This window comes from Lepisma saccharinum, chromosome 5 (assembly GCF_977018435.1).
Source record: "Lepisma saccharinum chromosome 5, izLepSacc3.1, whole genome shotgun sequence".
NCBI lineage: Eukaryota > Metazoa > Arthropoda > Insecta > Zygentoma > Lepismatidae > Lepisma > Lepisma saccharinum.
Window position 1 is genome coordinate 67870625 of NC_139233.1, and position 20570 is coordinate 67891194.

A 20570-nucleotide genomic window follows, 5' to 3' on the forward strand; every position below is an offset into this window, starting at 1 on the left:
ATTGTCAATCACTTGTTTCTTCTCTGAATACGAAAGCGAAGAAAATGAATTATTTAAATACTTTTGCACAACACTTTCACTATTCTCCATCTTAAAATAATCACATCACTTCACACCACACGTTTAAAAAATAATGCACAACAATCACGAGCAAAACAACGCGGAACGCGAGGCGAATGAAAGCCAAATCGTTGGGAACAAATACAACGCCTTGAGAAGGTAACCATGGTGGTGGGTGGCAGGGTGCGCATGCGCGGTCATCCTATGTTTTGGCAGTGGTAAGACGTTGTATTTCCTCTCCAACGCCCTGGCAGTGCAGGTCCGATCTGCCTGCTTGACAACCACTGCGCGCTGCGCCGCGTTCGAAAACTACCGGGCGCTCGAGACTGACAATTGAAGAAAAACGCTCAAAATCGTAATTTATAAAAGTACAGATACTTTCTTCTTTATTTCATTTTCCTTTGGCCGTTGACACACGACTTACACACCCAGAGAAATCGCCACTGACATGAGATACTTATATGTAGTATGCTACACAACTGGCGGCCACAAAGACACATCATATTTTAATAATCTGCTCTGCAGTTGATCATCCGACGGATTCTGGACGTCCACGCCTTCATAGTAGAACTCTAACAAATACCTTTCTTGACTATCGTCTCACAACTGAAGAAAACAAACGCCCATTTCTTATTTCGTATGCCGGTGAATCTGCACTGGCAATAACGGGGACTGGACTAAACCGGAAGTTCCGGGGGGACCGGGCAAGACCTCACCAATGTTTATGTTTACATTTCCACTCAATTTTTTTACAACAATTTTAAAAACTACACCCTGGAAAAATGACCCCTGGCGCTAGAGAAGAATATTACCAGAAACGGATGTTACCGATATTTTAACATTACATAACACAAGGGCCTCGCGAATATATTTCGCACAGGGACTCGCGTTCCCTAACGGCGGCCCTGACAATAACGCTTACTTCTGAAGAAAATTACTGGAATCATAAACAAAGTCAAGCTGGTGGCATATACTATGAAAATTGAATAACAGTGACATTTGTTCTGTGAAATAATTATGAATATTAATAAAGGGGTGTGGAGGACAGAATTTTTTGGGTTGGGAATTTTTTTAAATCCCGACATGGGAAAAATTCGCAATTTCCCGACAAAGTCGGGAAATGTTCAAAATTCCCCGAAGCTCTGGAAATCTCGAATTCTACACGTCATTTTCACTATAAGCGATTGTTTTCGCATTTCTGGTAAAAAAACGAACAATATTTGATAAGTTCGACACATTTACAATGCAGAAAACGTCGACCATTCGGTATTTCCCGACTTTTCGGGATCCCTCACACCCCTAATTAATAGGGGCTATCCACCGGAAGGAAGTGCCTTCGCGCGGACGCCATACTTGTAGCACAACAACTTCCGGTTCGTAGGCTCACAACATGCCGCTAAAGGGAGCTGAGATTGTGTCATGTATGAAAGGAACGAATGGGTGTGTACAAGGAGGATGTAAACTACGATCAGGGCTAAATAATCTTTCATGGATCTCTCTTCATCCATTTCCTCGAGATCTAGGTGCCAAAATTATTGCATTCAAGCTGTCAGGCGTGAAAATTGGAAGCCCATTAGCAGGAGTAGACTCCGCAGTAATGACAACGGATGTGCAGGAACCCAAAAAGTCGGGACCTGAAAAACAATCCCGTTCCGATCCAGGCTTCGGAAAAAATGATGCGTTCCCTACATATTTTTTTTTTGTACTAAATGTCCGAAATTTATTGAAATTAGCAGTTTTTATTCCAGAAATGCAAAATAAATCATCACCCGAGGGTAAAATTGTGTGTATAATTATTATTATTATTATTTTTTAGTATCGGGTAATGTTGAATATTTTCCGCTCCTATAATCTCCCAATTTAGTCGGGAAATAGCATTATTTTTCCCGTTTTCGCGGCGGAAATGTATGACCCGAAAGAAAGGCATCGTTGATAATCCGAGCAGAATGAAGGGGTATATCCCCTACACGTTTTTAATGCCACTGTCACCGTCAATAATAAATGGTGGACAATACGAAATGTTAGTATTAAGCAGGGCATTAGCCCCTCTTTTAACTGATTTTGTAGAACTTTATGAAGAATAATGATAAGGAAAGATTTTCCTGCTAAGTTGTGTAGACTCTGTGGCCAGGAGAGTTCTGGATGCGTCAGCGTGTATAGTGCAATAGCAGAACGTGAAGGTTTACTGACGAAAATAAATAACCATATACCCAAAGATGTAAGTAAATATTTTTACGTATAGAAGATATTTCACAGCATGTCACGTATTTTCAAGTGGCGTCACTAGTAAAATTTCATTTGTCAATCCTGGTGGCACTACTTTTCGTCGCTACTTGTCCAACTGACGGATATGTGGGTAACAGTTCGTTAACCCTTCGTTGGTAACAGTTTCATAGATCGGAGACATATTAACATAGGATATTTTGTGTATCGCATGGTTCGTACTTACCAATTGTGTATTGCGGAACATAGTTGAAGGTGCCATTATGCTTTTTACACGAAAACTAAACGCTTTTTCTGCTAAAATAACGCATTTTTCTGAGTGCTAGCGAACGCACGTAATGGTGCGATATCGCTTACTTTGCGAATGATATCGCTTCTTTTGTTTTCGAATATCATTGTTTCCAACCTTGTTCACCGAAAAATACCTACTATCGTGTTCGTCAAGTGTGCAAAATGTGGATGCTAGCTGATGGATAGCCCCACGAACCATTTCCGATAAGGTTAGGTTAGGTTTGGTTAGGCAAACATAGTTAAAAAATATATATATATTGGAAACACTGACATGATATCCCGGTCAAATAGATATCACGATGAAAGAAAATACCTCGACTAACGTTGGAAATCTTAGAGAAACTAATTTCCGTAAGTAGTTTCTTCTGTAAAAATAAAGTAAGAAACGTTTCTCCGATGTATGAAACTGTTACCATTCTTTTGCTTCCTTTCTTCCGTTGCGGAACATGCAATATGGCGTGCACAGCTGTGGATGATCGCGCGTCGTGCTTGTGTTTTGTCTATTTGGAGTGGGTATGCAGTGTTTCCACCTTCTTAACCAAAAAATACCTACTTTCGTATTCATTATGTCATTACAAACCATTGACGGATAGCCCCACAAAACCATTCACGATAGCCCCACAAAACCATTCACGATAGCCCCACAAACCGTTGACGGATAGCCCCAAAAATTATTCACAATAGCCCCACGAACCATTGATGGATAGCCCCAAAAACCATTCACGTTAGCCCCACGGAACATATCTGGCTAAGTTAGGTTAGGTAAGCATATAGTTAAAAAAAAAAAAAATCTTGTTAAAAAAAAAGGCACATTTGGAAACACTGGCGAGACCGAGTGTCTTTCGATGCTCATGCCATCTGCAGGTACATAATGGAAACAACGGCATAATGTTGTCGCTTTACAGAAAATGCAAGATCCTTACATAAAAAAGTGATTATTTCTTGTTCTGCAGCATTCCATGGTGAAGTTTTCAGTTTCCGCGAAAGAAAATACCTCAAAGAACTTCGACAATACTACAGAAACTGATTTCAGTAAGTAGTTTCTCCTGTACATTTGAAGAAAAGTGTCTCTGATATAACGAACTGGTACTGAATTTTGCCTGGGTTATTGTAAAAAAAAGAAACAATCCTGGTCGGTCTTTTCGGGTTGCTTCAGATAAAACCTGGGCAAGACTGAATTTTATTGTTTTTGTAAACTTTCCGTATCCGGAAAAAGTCGAGACTCTCTATTTATGTCACTTTCCATATTCATACTTACGTATTCTGCATTGAGAAACATTGCTGAAGGTGGCATTTTGCTTTTTTCACGGAAATAATCTATATTTTCAACGTATGAAGTAAGTTTTGTACGTTTCTATGTTTGCCTAACCCAACTAATTAAACATTGTTGATCGGCCGAACACCTCTCACTCGTTTATTTCATAACTACTTATATTCGTACTTACCTATTGTGTATTGCGAAACATTCTTTAAGGTGACATTTTACTTTTCTGACGAAAATAATGTCAATATCAGTAATTATTGTTCGTCCTTTTTTCGCTTTCTTAAGAGACAATATGGTGGGTACAGCTTAAGTAGTGTCAGTGGGTATACAGTGTTTCCAACTTTCTTAACCGAAAAATGCCCCATGGACCATAGCCCCAAAAATCATTCACGGTAATGGTAGGTTTGGTAAACATAGTTAAAATTTTGGGTCGTAGTAATATCGAGAATGTATTTTTCGTTTTTTCATCTTCTTGCAAAACAACCACGTCGTTGGAAACACTGACAGGAGATTACATCATCATCATCCGGTTCACGTAGACCAAGGAAGGAACAGCAACGGTAATTGTGTGTCGGAGAGATATTTTTCGGGGAAAACACATGATTTACCGCTCCAGCTAGAGGCCAGCATAGTCTGCCTTTTACCTACCCACTGCCCGCTTGCACGCGATAACAGGTTTACCTGCTCGCCTGCCCACGGCAACGAGTCGACTTGCCTCTTTACCTGGGTTCTTGCTCTTCAAGGCACTCTGCGCTTACAAGGTACCTGGGCATTCATCAAGACCCGGGCGCCTGCAAAACCTGCTGGAAGGAAACAGCCCTCCGGCAACGTGTCGCTCCAGGTGTTTCATCACCACGTGGACGGCTGCAGCCAGTGTTGCCTACTTGCGTAGCTACTAAATCCTACGAAGTCCTAGGAGGAGTTTCTTCTCCAAGGAGAATTTATATACTTAGCGATTTCAGTTCAGCGTAAGCAGTTTTTATCTTATTGCCAGGAAATGCACGCAATATTACAGTTTCATTTATCTAAATGAATGATCGAGCAAACAAAAATCTCCTCACTGAAAACTAATTGTTTTTCATTGCATGGTGCCTTAACCAGGCATGCAGAGGCGCAACCAGAGGGGGCATTGCTCACAACCTCTGACGGAAATTGTCTATCGGAGGGGTCAGGATGGGGGTCAAACATTAAAGTACAAGTCTCATCAAGTTCAATGCCGTAGCAAAGGGGTAGCGGGAGTCGGCCCTGAGCGCCGAACGATCTAAGTGAGAAAAGTTTTAAAACAGAGAATGCTATGGCGGCCCGTGATATTATTTGCTATTAATGTTGGTTTGTTACGAGTTGGATGAATTAATTATGTAATACGTCGCTCCATGTGAAAAGAAAATATTGTAGATGGAAATTTTACATGCCATATGTATGTACATTCGGAATGCATTTATCATGCACTTTCTTTCTTTCAAAAATAGTTTGTGTGCTTGATTTCCATTATTAGCTAACGTGAAATTGACGTGTTGAAAAAAAATATTTCTAATCCTCTGTTTCAACACAAATTCGTGAGAACTGACTTCTACCCCCTTTTTGGGTGATTTATGAGGATAATAATGCCTTTCATGCTACTTTATTACTATTATTGTGATTGTTGTTGTTGTTACGTTTATCCACGTACTTGCCCCCCCTCCCCCAAACGAGGGTAACGGCAATGCCCCTGGCTGGCTACGGCCCTGGTGTTCGCAGTAGAACAGTGTGTTGTTTGACTCGCGACCTGAGCGTCGAACGTGACATGTTTCAGTACTGCCCTATATCACTATATATACGTATATTGGTTATTTACGACATATACTTATGGATCCTGTGCCACGGAAAACCTATTTCAATGTGTGTGTGTGGGGGGGGGGGGGTAGCAACATTCGTAAATCTCATTTCATTGGTGATGTGGCTTACGAAGCTTTGAGTTCCCTTTTTTAAGTAGTGAAAATCTATTGCAGTTGGCAACACTGCAGAACGGTGTGGGCCAGGTGCAGTTTCTACTCGAAGCAACTACGTCATGCAGAGGGAGGTGTCTGTTGTTGATGGAAAGAACGAACTGAGACCTACTAGGTATCGTAAGACTGCGGGTACCCGGCGGGTCTGCAATGCCTGCCAGGAACGATCTGGGCAGGTGGGCATACAAGCTGCTGAAGCGAGGATGTTGCGCAGGTTGCATGGCTTTTCAGGAGCGATGTCTCGCGAACGGGTCTGCTCCAGGTCTTGTGCAGGCCTCTGGCTCCAGCAGATTCTACGATGACAGAAAATATCTCGACGAAGTATCCAAATGCTAGAAAAACTCATTCCAGTAAGTACTTTCTTGTATAAATATGAAGAAATATCGTTATTTCAATTGACAACTTTTACCCCTAACTAAACCTAACCTAACGTTACATAATGTTTCGTGGGGCTATCGTCAATGGTTTATTATGTTTGTATTTTTTGGGCGAAGAAGTTTGGAAACACTGCATATCCAATGAAAATCGACAAAACACAAGCACAACATGCGATGATCTACGAAGGTGTACGTGCCATATTGTGTCTTACGCAAGCGAAAAAATGAAAAGAAAGAAGTACTCGTAATGTCAAAAATTGAAATTACTTTCATGAAAAAAAAAAACACGTCAAGACACCTTAAAGAATGTTCCGCGAAGCAGATAGGTAAGTAGGAATGTTAAAAATGACGAAACGAAGAAGTGAGATGTGTTTGTGCGATAGTAAATATTTAATTTTAAATTATATACATTTTTCCCAGGTAGTTATGTATCGTAGCATTCAATTTGTATTGTTTAAGGTGACCAAATCAAAAAACTATTTAACATTTCTGTTCTTCCTTTGTGATCAGTTTTCAGGGTTGCATTCCCTGAGGAGGCACATGTATCCAATGACCAGACTCGAGCGTGGGGGGGAGGGGGACTAATAACATTTTTTGGGCGAATTTACAATACCGGGAACTTCCCCAATTTCATTCATATTTTGCATACCCAATAACGTAGGGATCGTAATCTCGAATCTGCATTTAAAATTTGGCGCACATGTGTAGAACTTGCAAAATAAGCGTGTCCGTCATCACAACCGACACCCTCGATTTCTGAAGAAAAGTAATGTTTACCGCAATATTTTGTGTTTAGAATAACTAGAAAATGAAATATATATATGTTCCTGTTTTTACTACGACCCCAAATTCTAACTATGTTTGCCTAACCTAACCGTGCATGGTTCGTGGTGCTATCCGTGAATGGTTTGTGGTGCCATGCATTGTCAGATCTTAACTACAGATACGTTATCAGGACTCCATAATTAGTGAGTATTCCAATTATTAACGAAATTATGGCATTTTAAAGAGATTTTTTCAAAGCAAAACACATGAGCGCCAATTTTCAACTGCAGATTCGTGATTAGGAGCCCTACATTATTGAGTATGCGAAATATGAACGAAATTGGGAAAGTTCCCGGTATTGTAAATTCATGCCACACTTTTCTCCTGAGATTTCAGCCTGTGTATGAGAGTGGTGGACACCCACCATCATGAGGGAATTGGGAAACTACAAATGAGTTACTTAACCCAGTCAAGGAAATCTATAGCAAGGACTTGGGGTTTGTCATGCTGACCACATGTCACCCTGTAACTGGTCGGATGATCTCCCACCTCTGGTGTGAATGAGGCTAGCAGTTGGTAGGTAGGCAGGCCCTTGCCCTCACAGGCTGTTGAGTACCATGGGTTATTTTATTTACTATTAGTGAATATTCCATTCTGAACTTAAGTTTATGAAATAATTTATTTTGTGAATGAGAGGTTGTGCCTATGTTGGAGTGAATTATGCTACAGCTACAAAAACATTTTTTATATCATTTGTGTTTTCCCAATATTTTTCTGGATGTTTCAATCATAAATACCTCCTCCATGTATTAACAATGCCAAATTAAAAGTACCATATTTAATAGTCTTGGTTGATTTTGTTCAAATGGAACACCTTATCCGTTCTTCAAAATATGTTGTTGCTCTAAAAAGGGCAGTTCCCATGCTCAAACCATTGGTAACCCCAATTTGGTCCCTAGCACTCTCCAAAAATGCACTATGTTTCAAAACATTTATTGGCAAACTATAGCTTAAGTGATGCCCTAAAATTCTTAAAGAGTTTCCTTTCTTAATCTTGAAAATTGTAGTTTAGGCACAGATTTGAGTGTCATCAGAATTTGCAATCTACCTCAGCATATGAAAAATCCATTTTTCATCCACAATCTTGAAATGCTTTGAACAAATGCAAATGCAAAACAAAGTCATTCCCGAGGTGTATTAGTTACAATAAATGTCAGCTAAAAACGTTTTTAAATTTTCTGCAGTTGTCATGGTTCCAAAATTGGTGACTTCCCCCATCCTTTCCAAGACACACTATGTTACAGAGATTTATTAAAAAATTTAAAGCTCAAGTGATGTCCTAATTGCTGAGACTTGTGTTTCTTAATCTAGTAAAGTATGAGCAAAATTTAAAGCTCTTGGGCGACATGTTAAATCTGTCTGTGTCATCCACTATCTTTGAACATGGTGACCAATTTTTTTTTCAAATATAATGTGAGACCAATTCAAGTTATCTTGCAGCTGGAAAAAGTGCAACTCAGGATCTTTACATTTATGGCAGTTATCATAAAAATAAGGTTTGTGATTTTACCAGCACTCCCCTCCTAAACTATAAAATATTATTTAAAAAATTTTAATGCTAAATTGCAGACGAATGAAATATCTAACATGACTGAGTTTAATTCCTTATACTTCAAAAAGACATATATATATATATATATATATATATATATATATATATATATATATATATATATATATATATATATATATATATATATGGCCACTAAATAGACGACTCATTGCTCTCTGCCTATCCACTACAACTCATGCTCCTCCTAAATCATGCATTTTAATAATTGTATTGTTAAATTATAGTGCAAGTAAAGTACACAATGCTTCTGTAAGTTTCGTGCACAAATCTCAAAATTATAGTCTACAAAGGTTTGAAAATGTCAAAAATGATCAAAATATGAGAGTATACATATACACTGTATTTACTTGAGTACCCTACATCCTTAAACAAATAATAAAAAGAAAAAAATGAAATTGTGGCAGATTATGATGGGTAGCTGGCCACTGCAAACGTTGAAAGGTTGTAACAAATTACAATATTCACGTCATAAATTTTATTGATACAATACAGTCTATTCATATTTTTTTGTGTGTGTGTGTGTGTGCGTGTGCGTGTGTGTGCGTGTGTGTGTGTGTGTGTTTTTGTGTTTTTTTGTGTTTGCACGTATGCAGAAAAGGAGAGGGGAAATGAATAATGCATTAAAGATTACCCACTATCAGTTGCTATGCACGTTCCGAGGTCACCACATATCACTGTAAACAATCAAGAAATACAGCTAGTTATTCCTTTTGAGACTTGTTCCTTTTCTGTTATGACTCGTAAAACTGGCTGGAATACTTCACATATTTTATCTGTCATCAACCATTATGTTGTGTTAAGAGGCAAGATATAAATACTTTATTCTTCAAATACCTGTAAAGGGGATCTCAGACCAAAGCAAGTGACAGGTAACAAGCGACAGTAAGGATTCACACCGAAGTGAAAAACAACAAGCAACATGGGTTCCTTCAGTCTAATAAAGATGCATTTGTATGCACAAACAACAGACCGAAGCGACATGATGCACTTTACTGAAAAAAGACCCAGTCCGAGTAATGCAACAGGGACAAGCAAAATGGGTTGTCTGTTGCATGTCACTTCGGTCTGAAAGCTCCTCAAATTTTAATATCATACTTTTATATATTATGTTATATATATATATATATATATATATGTATATTATGTTATATATATATATATATATATTTATGTGTGTGTGTGTGTGAGTTGCAAAAAAGCTGGCTTTTTTGAAAGGACTTTTTTTTCTTCGATAAAACGCCAGATTTTTGGGGGGGAAAACAGGACATTTTGGCTTTTTACCAATTAGAGCTAACCTATTTCACTTGAAGTTACTGGTATGAGTTTACAGGTTTGTAGTGACATATTTTACAACTAGCTAAAAGAAATTTACATGATGTAGCAGCCAAGAGATGGATATTGGCCAATCATTGCATAACTGGTCAGATACAATTTTAAACCCTAGCTTACCGAGAAGGGGGGCTTGCAGGCTCACCACCTCTATTTTTTAGATTTTTCAACTGTTTGAAAATAAATTACATTGTTTCCTAGGATGTTCCCAATATTCAATTATTACTTTTGTTCATCAAAACAACTGTGATGTAATTAGGTGCACATATCAGGTGCCATCTTTGAATGTGGCTCATTCGAGACACTCAAGCCATGACAGTGTACAATTGGTTGGTAATGATGGTAACTATTCTAATTATTATATTTAATAAACAACCGCACTTCTACAAACTAAAAAGCATTAATAAAAAAATATGAATTTTGTGAGTTTTAGTGAATAATAAAATATATGTGAGACACTTGTGCAATAATTGGTTATTATTTTTTATTAATGATAGTAATTATTATAATTAATAAATAACTGCACATATACAGGGTATACACAAATGAATGATGCAGTTATAAATGTCAACAAAAAATGTATTTTTCAACTTCTGTGGTTGCAGCAAACACTGTTAGATGCGGAAACTGTCAGAGTTTTTGATATACGAATTAAAATTACAATCTCTTTGATACGCTGATTCCAAATATGGCCTCATCATGTAAGGATTTTCCACAAAAAATATCACATTCTTCCTTGCCCCCTCGTTCCCCGGATGTTATGCTGTGTGATTTCTTTCTATGGGGGTTTATTAAAGACAAGTTTATGCACAACCAATGCCAACTTCCATCCAGCAATTTCGTGATCAGATAATGCATGCAGTGCAGGACATTACAGTGGACATGTTACACTGTGTCGGGTACGAGTTTAATTGCCGCGTTGATGTGTGTTGTGTGACCAGGGGAGCCCACAATGAAGGATTGTAATTTTAATTCACATATCAAAAACTGGAACAGTTTCCACTTCTAACAGTGTTTGCTGCAACCACGGAAGTTGAAAACCATTTTTTTTATTGTCAGTTATATGGTCGGAATGACCATTACTAGTTTTTGTATATTGTAATAATTAATTGCTGGCCAGCTACAAGGTGTAGCGTTAAATAATATTTTTTCCATGAGTGTACTTTTATGTTATTATTGCATGTAAGTGTATGTGCTTATTGGATTGTGCTTTACTGGATATTAAGATTCCCCTGTTTTTTATCTCCCCGGTTGGGGGAGCTAGCTGTCTTTCAAAAGACTGTTACAGTGGAATTTTTCCAATGCTACGGGGCCCACGTCCACGGACGTTTACCCCGACTATAAAAAAGGCAAGTGGGCTTTAGCAAAAAGCAGTGTTTCCCCATTGATCGACAAAGAGGAATGTCTCCTCAAGTTTAGTCCACTTTTGGTGGCTAGACTTAATATAATAATGTAGCATTTGGTGTAAGCCAACTCCTAGCTGTCCCAAGTCCCCTTTTAGAAAAAGCTTTGAATATGTGGATATTTCCGTATTGAATAATTGATGCCCATAAGAAAGAGTAAGGAAATGCATTTGTTATGAACGGAATATCATTTAAGCTGAGGGTAGGCCCGCAGAGATAGTTATGCTAACTCTGTGGTAAAGGAAGTGCCGATGGTGCAAGCTATGGGTGCGCAATTATGTTGAATTAAGGAAATTTTTTGATTATGTAAATGCACACATGGAAGCAGTATGTAAATATGTGTATATATATAACAACGTATAATAAACCAATATATCCTACTAGAAACGTTATGATTCCAAGAACTACGGCACTGTCCATTTAAAACCAGTTGTTATTCACTTGCTGTACATGTGTAAATGAACCAGGGACTAAAAAATATAAATTGTTATGTGAAACCCCCCTTTCGTAATTCCGGCACAAATATAATCTGCTCGCTTGGCACCCAGGGTGAGGTGGAAGGAGAGATTAAAAGGATAATACAAGGGTAGTAATCCAGAGGGCAGGAATAAAAGAAGGGACCGGGGGGGGGGGGGTGACACTTTCACAATACAAAATTGAACTATGATTATGGCATGCTTGATATATTAATTTCCATACAAACTTTAATGATCAGAAATGAATTTATGAGTCTAATTGTTGGGATCAGGGCATTGACTTGTAAGGAATAAATTACTGGACTGTGATCTCACAAAGGTTGAGAACCACTGCACCAAGAAGCCAAAATACATCACTCGTTGCTCCATGACCAGGTGTAGTGGCTATTTAATCAAATTATACGTTATGTACTGGAAAGCCAGAATACAAATATATATTTTACTGAACACAAAATTTAATGTAAAGAGATTTGATAGAAGGTAGAGCAGTATTTTCTTTTTTGCTTCATGTACATGTTCGTATAACAAATTCAAACATTGAAAATCATATCATACTATTAGGTTCTATTAATTAAAACATACAAAACTACTCTAGTTATGTGAATATGTTCATACTCCATAGATATATTTAATAAGCCTACCAAACTATGAAGATAACACACTGAAAGAACTGCCCAATCAAAAAAGCCAGCTTTCTTGAAAAACACTGTTTATGTCTAGCTATGAATTTTATATTGTAAATTGTATTTTATATTTAGAAATGAGTGTCCATTTTACAGTAGGGACATAAACGAAAACCACGGAAAAGGAAAAATACTGCCATCTCCTGTATTTCCATTGATTTCAGAGACTTTCATGAAAGCCGAAAAAAAAACTGTTCTTTTTTTAAAAAAAAACAAAAAAAAACAGTTTTTTCCGACCACTTACAACTCTAATATATATACACACCATGTTATGTTTTATAAAATATGTACTAATACATTGTTATTAAAATGAGATAAATATTACAAATTTTCATATTATTTGTAGTCCAAAATTTATAAAATAGACTAGTACGAAGACTTCAACATCAACCACTCAACTTAAGTTATGGTTTTAACATGGAAGTCAACAATTCTCTTTTTTCTCATTTCTTTCTACTTTTCTTTTTCTCTTATTTTTTATACATAAAATAATGGAACAAATGAATTGGTATAAGTCTCTTTTAATTGGAGCTATGTATGCTCTGTTAGGGACAAATAAATTAATAATAAAAAAAATAGCAACTTTAGCACACATTACAATACAAAAAATTAATTTCCATTGTCGTCCCATTATGAAATTTTGCACACAAATAGTCAGTTGATGTAATCAAAACATATTATTTTCAAAAAAATAAAAAATGGTGTTTTTGAGATTTTCAAAAAAACGTATTTTTGAGTTTCTTAAAAATTACAAAATTCAAATACCACACAGTCATGTTGCATTTCAAATTAAAGCTCATTAAAAGCAGAAGATAACAACACCAATTTGAGCTCTTTACCTTAAATAGATTTTGATTTACAGCTGTTTAAAGATTTCTAAATGTCGTCAAATTTTGGGATTTTTGCTTCTTTGAAAGTCAATGACTCAAAAACTAAGAGCCGAAAAAATCTGAAATTTGGCAGTTTTCGTCAACTTTACTGGTACTACCACTGCACCAAAAATTATCAATTTCTGCAATGTCAAGGTTCAGACATGGAATGACCCATTCATTTGGCTTTGAAATTTAGCTTCAACCCTTTCAGAATTAGCTTGCAAGAAATTCAAGGATGCTATTTAACGTTCATGTTTTTAATATATCTCTTTAGTATAAGTTTAGAAATAGTTTAATAGAAGTAAAAGACATGTGTTATATATGTATAAAAGAACTAATATGTTGTATTTCTAACAGATAATACATATTACGGCAGGAGATGGATTGCCAAAGTGTGTATGCAGTGATTGTGAAGCAATGGTAAACATGTTCAGTGAATTCTGCAATATGGTGCAAGATGTTCAGAGAAAGTTAAGGGAGAGCTATGTTTATGTTCAAGTAAGTTTGACAATCATTGTTTAATGTCTAGTGCTTTCAGTTTTTACAAATACAAGGTGTGAATTAACAAGGGAAATGCTACATATTTATCCATTGCCAGAGAGACACTCTTGTGAGTGTTGCCTAAGAAGATTTACTTGAGATAATCTTAAAACCGTCGTAATGTAATCACAAATCCAACATGTAATTAGTGAAAACTGTAAAATTTGCTAGTAATTTTTAAGATAGGCTAATGCAAACAAACATCCGAATATTCAGAACACCCCCTTTCATTTTAACCTGTTTCAAATTTTTTATAAAGGGGTACCAGGTTTGATACCTGGTGGAGGCTTATAGTGGTTCGGATCCCACTTTAAACTGTAGGTCCAGTCCTGATTAGCCTTACTGTGCATAAAGTGGACTTAAAATGCCAAATCAACCCCAACAAATATTTTTTGTTAGCGAACATTAGGTATGGGTTATAAGGATCAGTGGATATCAGAGGAGTGGCACGCATGTAACCGGTGTTACTGCAGGTAACAGCAAAATGTAAAGAAATTAAAAAGTTTTTTCAATAAAATAACAACATTGTTAAATATGTTAACCGACAGCATTGCGCCTCCCCCGTGGCGCAGTGGTAGCGTCATTGCCTTGTAATCAAGGGGTCCCGGGTTCGATACCCGGTGGAGGCACAAGTGGTTCGGATCCCACTTTAAACTGTAGGTCCAGTCCCGATTAGCCTTACTTAGGGTTACCAGACGTCCGGATTTTCCCGGATATGTCCTACATTTTAGCCTTATGTCCGGCGTCCGGGAGGAATTTGAAAAATATCATAAATGTCCTACATTTTGAGCGTCACATAATATTAATTAGGAAAGTACATAACAGAAAAAAGTCATGCAAATTACAAGTCTATGGACTGCGCTTCCAAACTCGTGATTTGGACAAACCTTGCTCCAAGAAACTAAGTTTGCAACAGTAGTATGTACATCTGGACTTCTCTTCCACCGCTGGAGGAGGGGAATTCTGTCGTCTGCTTACCGCACAAATGTCAAACTGACCCGAATGTGTGGTTCTTCTTCCCCTTTCGACCTCTTTGCAAAGAAACAGAGATGGTTGACAAGGCTCGACTACTGTTCACTGGATTTTTGCGGTAACTCTCTCATGAGAGGTAGTTCTTTCTAGGAGTAATTGTGGCTAAATCACTAAGTGGATTGGGGGGGGGGGAATGAACAAAAAATCTAGAACAAAGTCATATTTTTTTTTTTGGGGGGGGAAGGGTGGAGATGATAACGTCTGATGGCCGGTAACACTTTTGAAAAAGTCACGCCACGCCACGCCACTGGTGGGTATCCAATTTGAACTGATACCCATGCTGATACTCTTACCAATACCTGAAACTTGTAGTAATTAAAAGTTGTTCAAATTATTGATTAATGATAGTGTGTAAGTAAGTATTACACTGTATTTGTATGCATCAATTTACCACAAGTTTTGCTTTCAATAATTACATCAGAATATTAAAACATGTTATGTCATCAAAAAATCATGTTTTTTACACACAAAACTGATACAGAACAAAAGAAAGTTTAAATTTTGCATAATTTCCAGGATAATTAGACTCCACCAAAGTATCACATGTCATTTTTGCAGACCCGTGAGAAACCAAAATGCCAGAAAAATATCGACTGGTATCAGTAAAGTAAATCCAACCGATACTTTCTGATGCCTTTATTGGTGTCGGCTCAGCCCTAATTCGGATACCATCAAAATCTGTAATTTGTATATTACCGTTTTTTTTTTTTTTTTTTTTTTTTTTTTGTTTTTTTTTATGCACAACTTGGCCTCTCCAATGGTGCAGTGGTAGCATTGTCGCCTTGTAATCAAGGGGTCCCGGGATCAATACCCGGTGGAGGCACATGGTGGTTTGGATCCCACTTTAAACTGCAGGTCCAGTCCCAATTAGCCTTACTGTGCATAAAGTGGACTTAAAATACCAAACCAATCAATTATCCACAACTTGCACTTTGCACATTCAAATTACAGCCTATTTTGTTTAATAATAATTTGATAAGTCAGGAAGTAACGTAGCCTAAGTAAAACATGTTTCTCTCTTGATAATTGCTTTACTATTGAGTTACCAAAATTTTATTAACTGCAATGTGTTTACTTTACATAGAGTACTTTAATTAATTCGAAACTGGACACTTTATTCACTACAAGTAAGTTTTTTATACATCAAGAACGGTAGTTTTTCTTTTCTTGAGCCATGAACATTGTGTTTGACAATGATGTGAACATACACCAGTGTGTGTGTGTTGGGGAGTAATAACATATATAGACATGAGTAAATTCAAATTTATTATATTTGTATTGCATGATAAAGTAATGGTAGCATCTAACTTTAGGAGGGGAAATAACTTGTATAACATTACTCTTGTAAACAACTTCCCCCAGCTATATATCGTTCAATGCCAGGTCATTAAAAAGAGAGCAGCAGACATGGTTTTCAGACTTTGGTCTTCTTAGTTTATTAATCTAAACAGGGTCCTTTTAATTATTCCTTCTTATTTAATTAGTCCTTCTGTATTAATGTATTTACGGTAGTTCATTCTTTTAAGTTTGAAATTAACCGTAGCTTTATTTCTTCCTCATTGTAGTCTCTTAATGGGAAAACTGGACCACCAATGGAGATTGCCTCAGTTTTTCCTTCCAAGTCAATTATGGGGCATAATAAAGATAGCATAGCCTGCAAAATAGTCGACGTGGAAAAGGATTCTCCAACAGTAACCATAACTCCGGACAGGAAGGTTCAGTGCATCTTGTGTCTTGTTTTTATGGAAGCGGTTGAGCATACGACACTACATATGGTCACACATGGGATTGGTACTATCCTGTGTATTTGTGCTGTGTGTAAAACCAAGAAGGAGCTCTCTGAATTTGTTAGGAAAAATAAGGATGTGACATCAGTGTATTGTGAAGTATGTCAGTCTTCTTCAACTAAGAATAAGTCCACTCACACTAAAGCGAAGATAAGTGGGAATCAAAAGACTAAAAGTTTCACGTGTAATGTTTGTTCGAAAGCATTCCGTTCACGGTGCCATGTCTTGAGGCACCAAATAATTCACACTGGTGCCAAACCATTTCTGTGCGAAGTTTGCGGAGTGGGTTTCAATCAGAAATCGAGCTTGAAACTTCACATTTTTAGTCACGTCGGAGTGCACCCGTACGCATGCGATAAATGTGGACAAGCTTTCAGAATGAAGGTGTCTCTAAGGTCCCATGTGTTAAATGTACATGCTCCACAAAAGTACAATGACTGTATAGAGTGTCAAAAGTCTGTCAGTGTCTGTCTCGCTCACCAAAATGCAATGCAGGGACAAGGAGCTAAGCACACATGTGACAGGTGCGGGAAGAATTTTGCTACAAAGTACAAATTTCAGCGCCATTATCGCCTCCATACAGGAACACGTCCCTATAAATGTGATACTTGTGGAAGGACGTTTTCGCAAAGTGGTAACTATAACCGACATCGCAAGAAACACATTTACGAAAGTGATAACACAGCTTGCCCTGACTTGACAACTGCAAAAGCATCAATACCTATTGAAACCACCACTGAGTATAAGGAGCAAAGTATTAATACTATCTCCAAAGGACATTTGACTACAAGTCTAATGATAAAACCTATGGAGCAGTACGATGTCTCCTTGCTCACTCAAAGCACTCCACCAGATGAAACTGTGAGCAATACTTACGTACCCGAAGATGCATTAGGTCAAAGTTCTAAATTCTTAGAAACTATTCTTCAAAGTCAGCATTCAGTTGTTCCATGTAGTGAAATTGGAAGTGCTTCATTAAGCATGGATTCGGTACTTCTTACACCACAAGTAGACAAGGGAGCAAATGGTGTTGATGAATTTGTTGGGATCGATCAATCTTTCAGTGATCACAATTCTGTGGTACCCCAGTTTGTAGCTGAAAGTGCCAAATCGTTAAATAAAAGCCAGCCTCAGCTTTTTGACCATTTCAACAGCGATTCTTTGATGTACATAAACCATCAAAGCGAATTGCATCAAGTGCCTCGGCCTCAAGGAGTCACCTTACCTACATTTTCGAGTCTCCAGTCAGCAGCACCTACCAGCTTATCCCTTATGCCACAGTAACTTTTGGAAGTAGGAGATATTAACCTGATTTGGATGTAGTTCCAAGAGGTAAAGTCAAAAAGTATTTTACCCATTTGTAAGTGACATGAATTTATATCGTTCAATAATAACAGGTTGGTTTGATGATCCAATGTTTCTGTAATAAGCCTTACTTTTACAATTATATTGGTGTATTGTCGTCTTTAAAAGTAAATAAGAAAAATGTAAACTTTTTAAACACATTTCTAAATACATAATTGAAATTCTTTCTGAATGTTGTTATTTTGGAATGGACCCTATACCTGAGGATTCTCAAAAACTGGTTATTTATAAATGAAATATTTTAAAATGTTCACAAGACTAACTGAGAGTCATCATCATCATCCTTTACCCTTTCTACTTCCTCACTTATTCCACTTCTGACTACAAATCCAACCCCCCTTCTCCTGCCCTCCTCAGTACCTGCCCAGTACAGTTTATAGTCTTTCCTCAATTAATTTCTCCTCTTCCTTTCGCTCATTCCAAAGATGTTGATTCCTCTTCTCTCCATTAGATACACAATTCCTTCAGTCCTTCCTGTCAGTGTTCCAATATTCAATGTCCCTATTCATAGCCCGCTTCATCTCCAATTTCCAGTCCAGCTTGCTTCTATCTTTTCTCGAATTTCTTATGTTTTTTGCTGTCAGCTAATCGGGCCTGTCACAGCCTACACCTGAGGTGGGGCTGCCACCTGTAGGTTCTCAGGTACACCCTTGTTTTTATGTTGGGGTTCCAACTCTCTCAGCCTTTCTGGATCCCTCCAGGCCCACAAGGCAGTGAAGCAAACACTCTTATTGGGGTTTCCCCTTATTTGCAGCTTCCCCTCATATCTGAGAAGGTTTCACTATCTGCCACCTCTGACCCTTCCAGTAGTTGAGGCTTGCACTGGATAACTAAGAGTAAGGATGAGAGAAAGTACCAGAAGGGTGGATAAACACAAATGATGAAGGAGACAGTAAACACTTACCACACAAAAAAAAGTTTGATATTTTGGGGTATTGTCCGCTTTGTCAACAGAGAAGAAAGAAGTCGTGTCACAAAGTGCAGGGGCACAGAATACTGACGGTAGCGCCTGTACTGTCAGTGTTGCCAGAAACAGTTGATGGATAATAAAATGTACTTTCACCAGTGTTTACTGCATGGTGGGTGAGTAGTTTCAGGGAGGAGGGGAAGGGTTAATGGTTGGCTAGGTTGAGTCTGGGGGGGTATAGGTTTGGGAGGCACAGGGAACGAGGTCCTCCAGCCACCTCTCTCCTCGCTCACAATGTAACCCTCTCTCTCAGCTTAGTTACTGTAGGTGGCATTTCCTTTTTGCCTATTTTTCGCTGGGAGCGGTTGTGCCCCTCTAGGATTATGGTTTTACTACAGTGGAGTTGGGATAGGGAACATTGGAAAGGGAAAGATTAAGCTACCTTGGTTCCTGAAGATTAAAACCAAGGTCTATGTACTACTATGAATTCCTATTTGGTTTTCGTGTTTTAACAAGAAATATACAAAATAAAAAATATATGAAAAATACATGTATAAAGAATAATATGATATAACTATTAATGAATATAGTGAAAATATAGTTTGATATAATCTTCGATCAATGGTATCTAGTGAAATAAAAAATTGTTTGAATGGTATGTAATCTGAGTGTTGTTCAGGTTGTGTAACGGACACCATTTGGTCCGTAGACCTATATTTCCAAAAAGAAGTAGATATGATGTATAAGTCCTTAGACCGTTAGCTTCTCGATGAGAGAATTGCTAGTCTTGTAACCCTTAGAAAGTGGGTTAATCTCTTCTTCTTCTTCTTCTTTCTTCTTCCAATTCCATTTTCCCTTTCTCCCATCTTTTAGACAGTAAGAAACATACAGATAAACCATTCAAAATAATATATACAAAAGAAAACAACATAGAATTGCGAAGAAATACAAAGGAGTATAAAAATGCATATATACAAGTAAAAATATGAACTGTAATTAATTGGAAATTTGCTAGGACGATTTTAGCTTCCTTGATGGTACAGTGTCTCTCAATAGTTTTAGGACAATGGCATTTTAAACTAGGCAACCCAACTTACCCAAGCCATTGTTGGGTTGCGTGTAGAGTTAGGCTAAATATCCTTAATGATAACCACTACCCTACAAGCTTTCGCTCCTGAAAGCAGGTATCAATGTGAAGTGTAGATGCAACTCTTCTCCTACATTTAATGTGCAAAGAATACTTGTTTGTAACAAAGATAACGGAGGTAGTACAAATCGGCTAAAACATCTAATGTAGAGTCGAACATGATTAAGACTTTTCATTCAATATTTACGGAGATATCCTTGCATTGAACTCGAGTGGGAAAAGAGGTAAAATTAGTATGTCTTGAATTGTCACAAATATAAATAGTCATGTCATTAATATTTGTCAATGTCTTTGAAGCAGTACACAAATTATCGTTAGAGTATCATAATTCACGATGTTATACGTGAAAATATCCCTTTCAACGTGTGTCAATTTAATGATTTGTATATATTTTTTAGTAAATTCCACATGTAGAACAATGTAACGAGTTT

The 20570-nt window shown here is 37.4% G+C and overlaps 1 protein-coding gene across 1 annotated transcript; it reads left to right on the top strand.

Annotated features, from left to right (window-relative positions):
• The first annotated feature begins 2055 nt into the window (after positions 1-2055).
• LOC145988389 (uncharacterized) lies at positions 2056-18262 on the top strand. Its single transcript, XM_083123269.1, has 3 exons — positions 2056-2278; positions 13719-13859; positions 16499-18262. Exons 1-3 carry the CDS (start codon positions 2144-2146, stop codon positions 18002-18004), a joined length of 1782 nt encoding a protein of 593 aa, XP_082979395.1. The 5' UTR covers positions 2056-2143; the 3' UTR covers positions 18005-18262.
• The last annotated feature ends 2308 nt before the right edge of the window (positions 18263-20570 follow it).

Coding starts and splice junctions, on each gene's coding strand:
- LOC145988389 (XM_083123269.1), top strand. CDS start 2,144: ATGATAAGGAAAGATTTTCCTGCTAAGTTGTGTAGACTCTGTGGCCAG. Junction 2,279..13,718: donor ATAACCATATACCCAAAGAT/GTAAGTAAATAT, acceptor TATTTCTAACAG/ATAATACATATTACGGCAGG. Junction 13,860..16,498: donor AGAGCTATGTTTATGTTCAA/GTAAGTTTGACA, acceptor TCCTCATTGTAG/TCTCTTAATGGGAAAACTGG.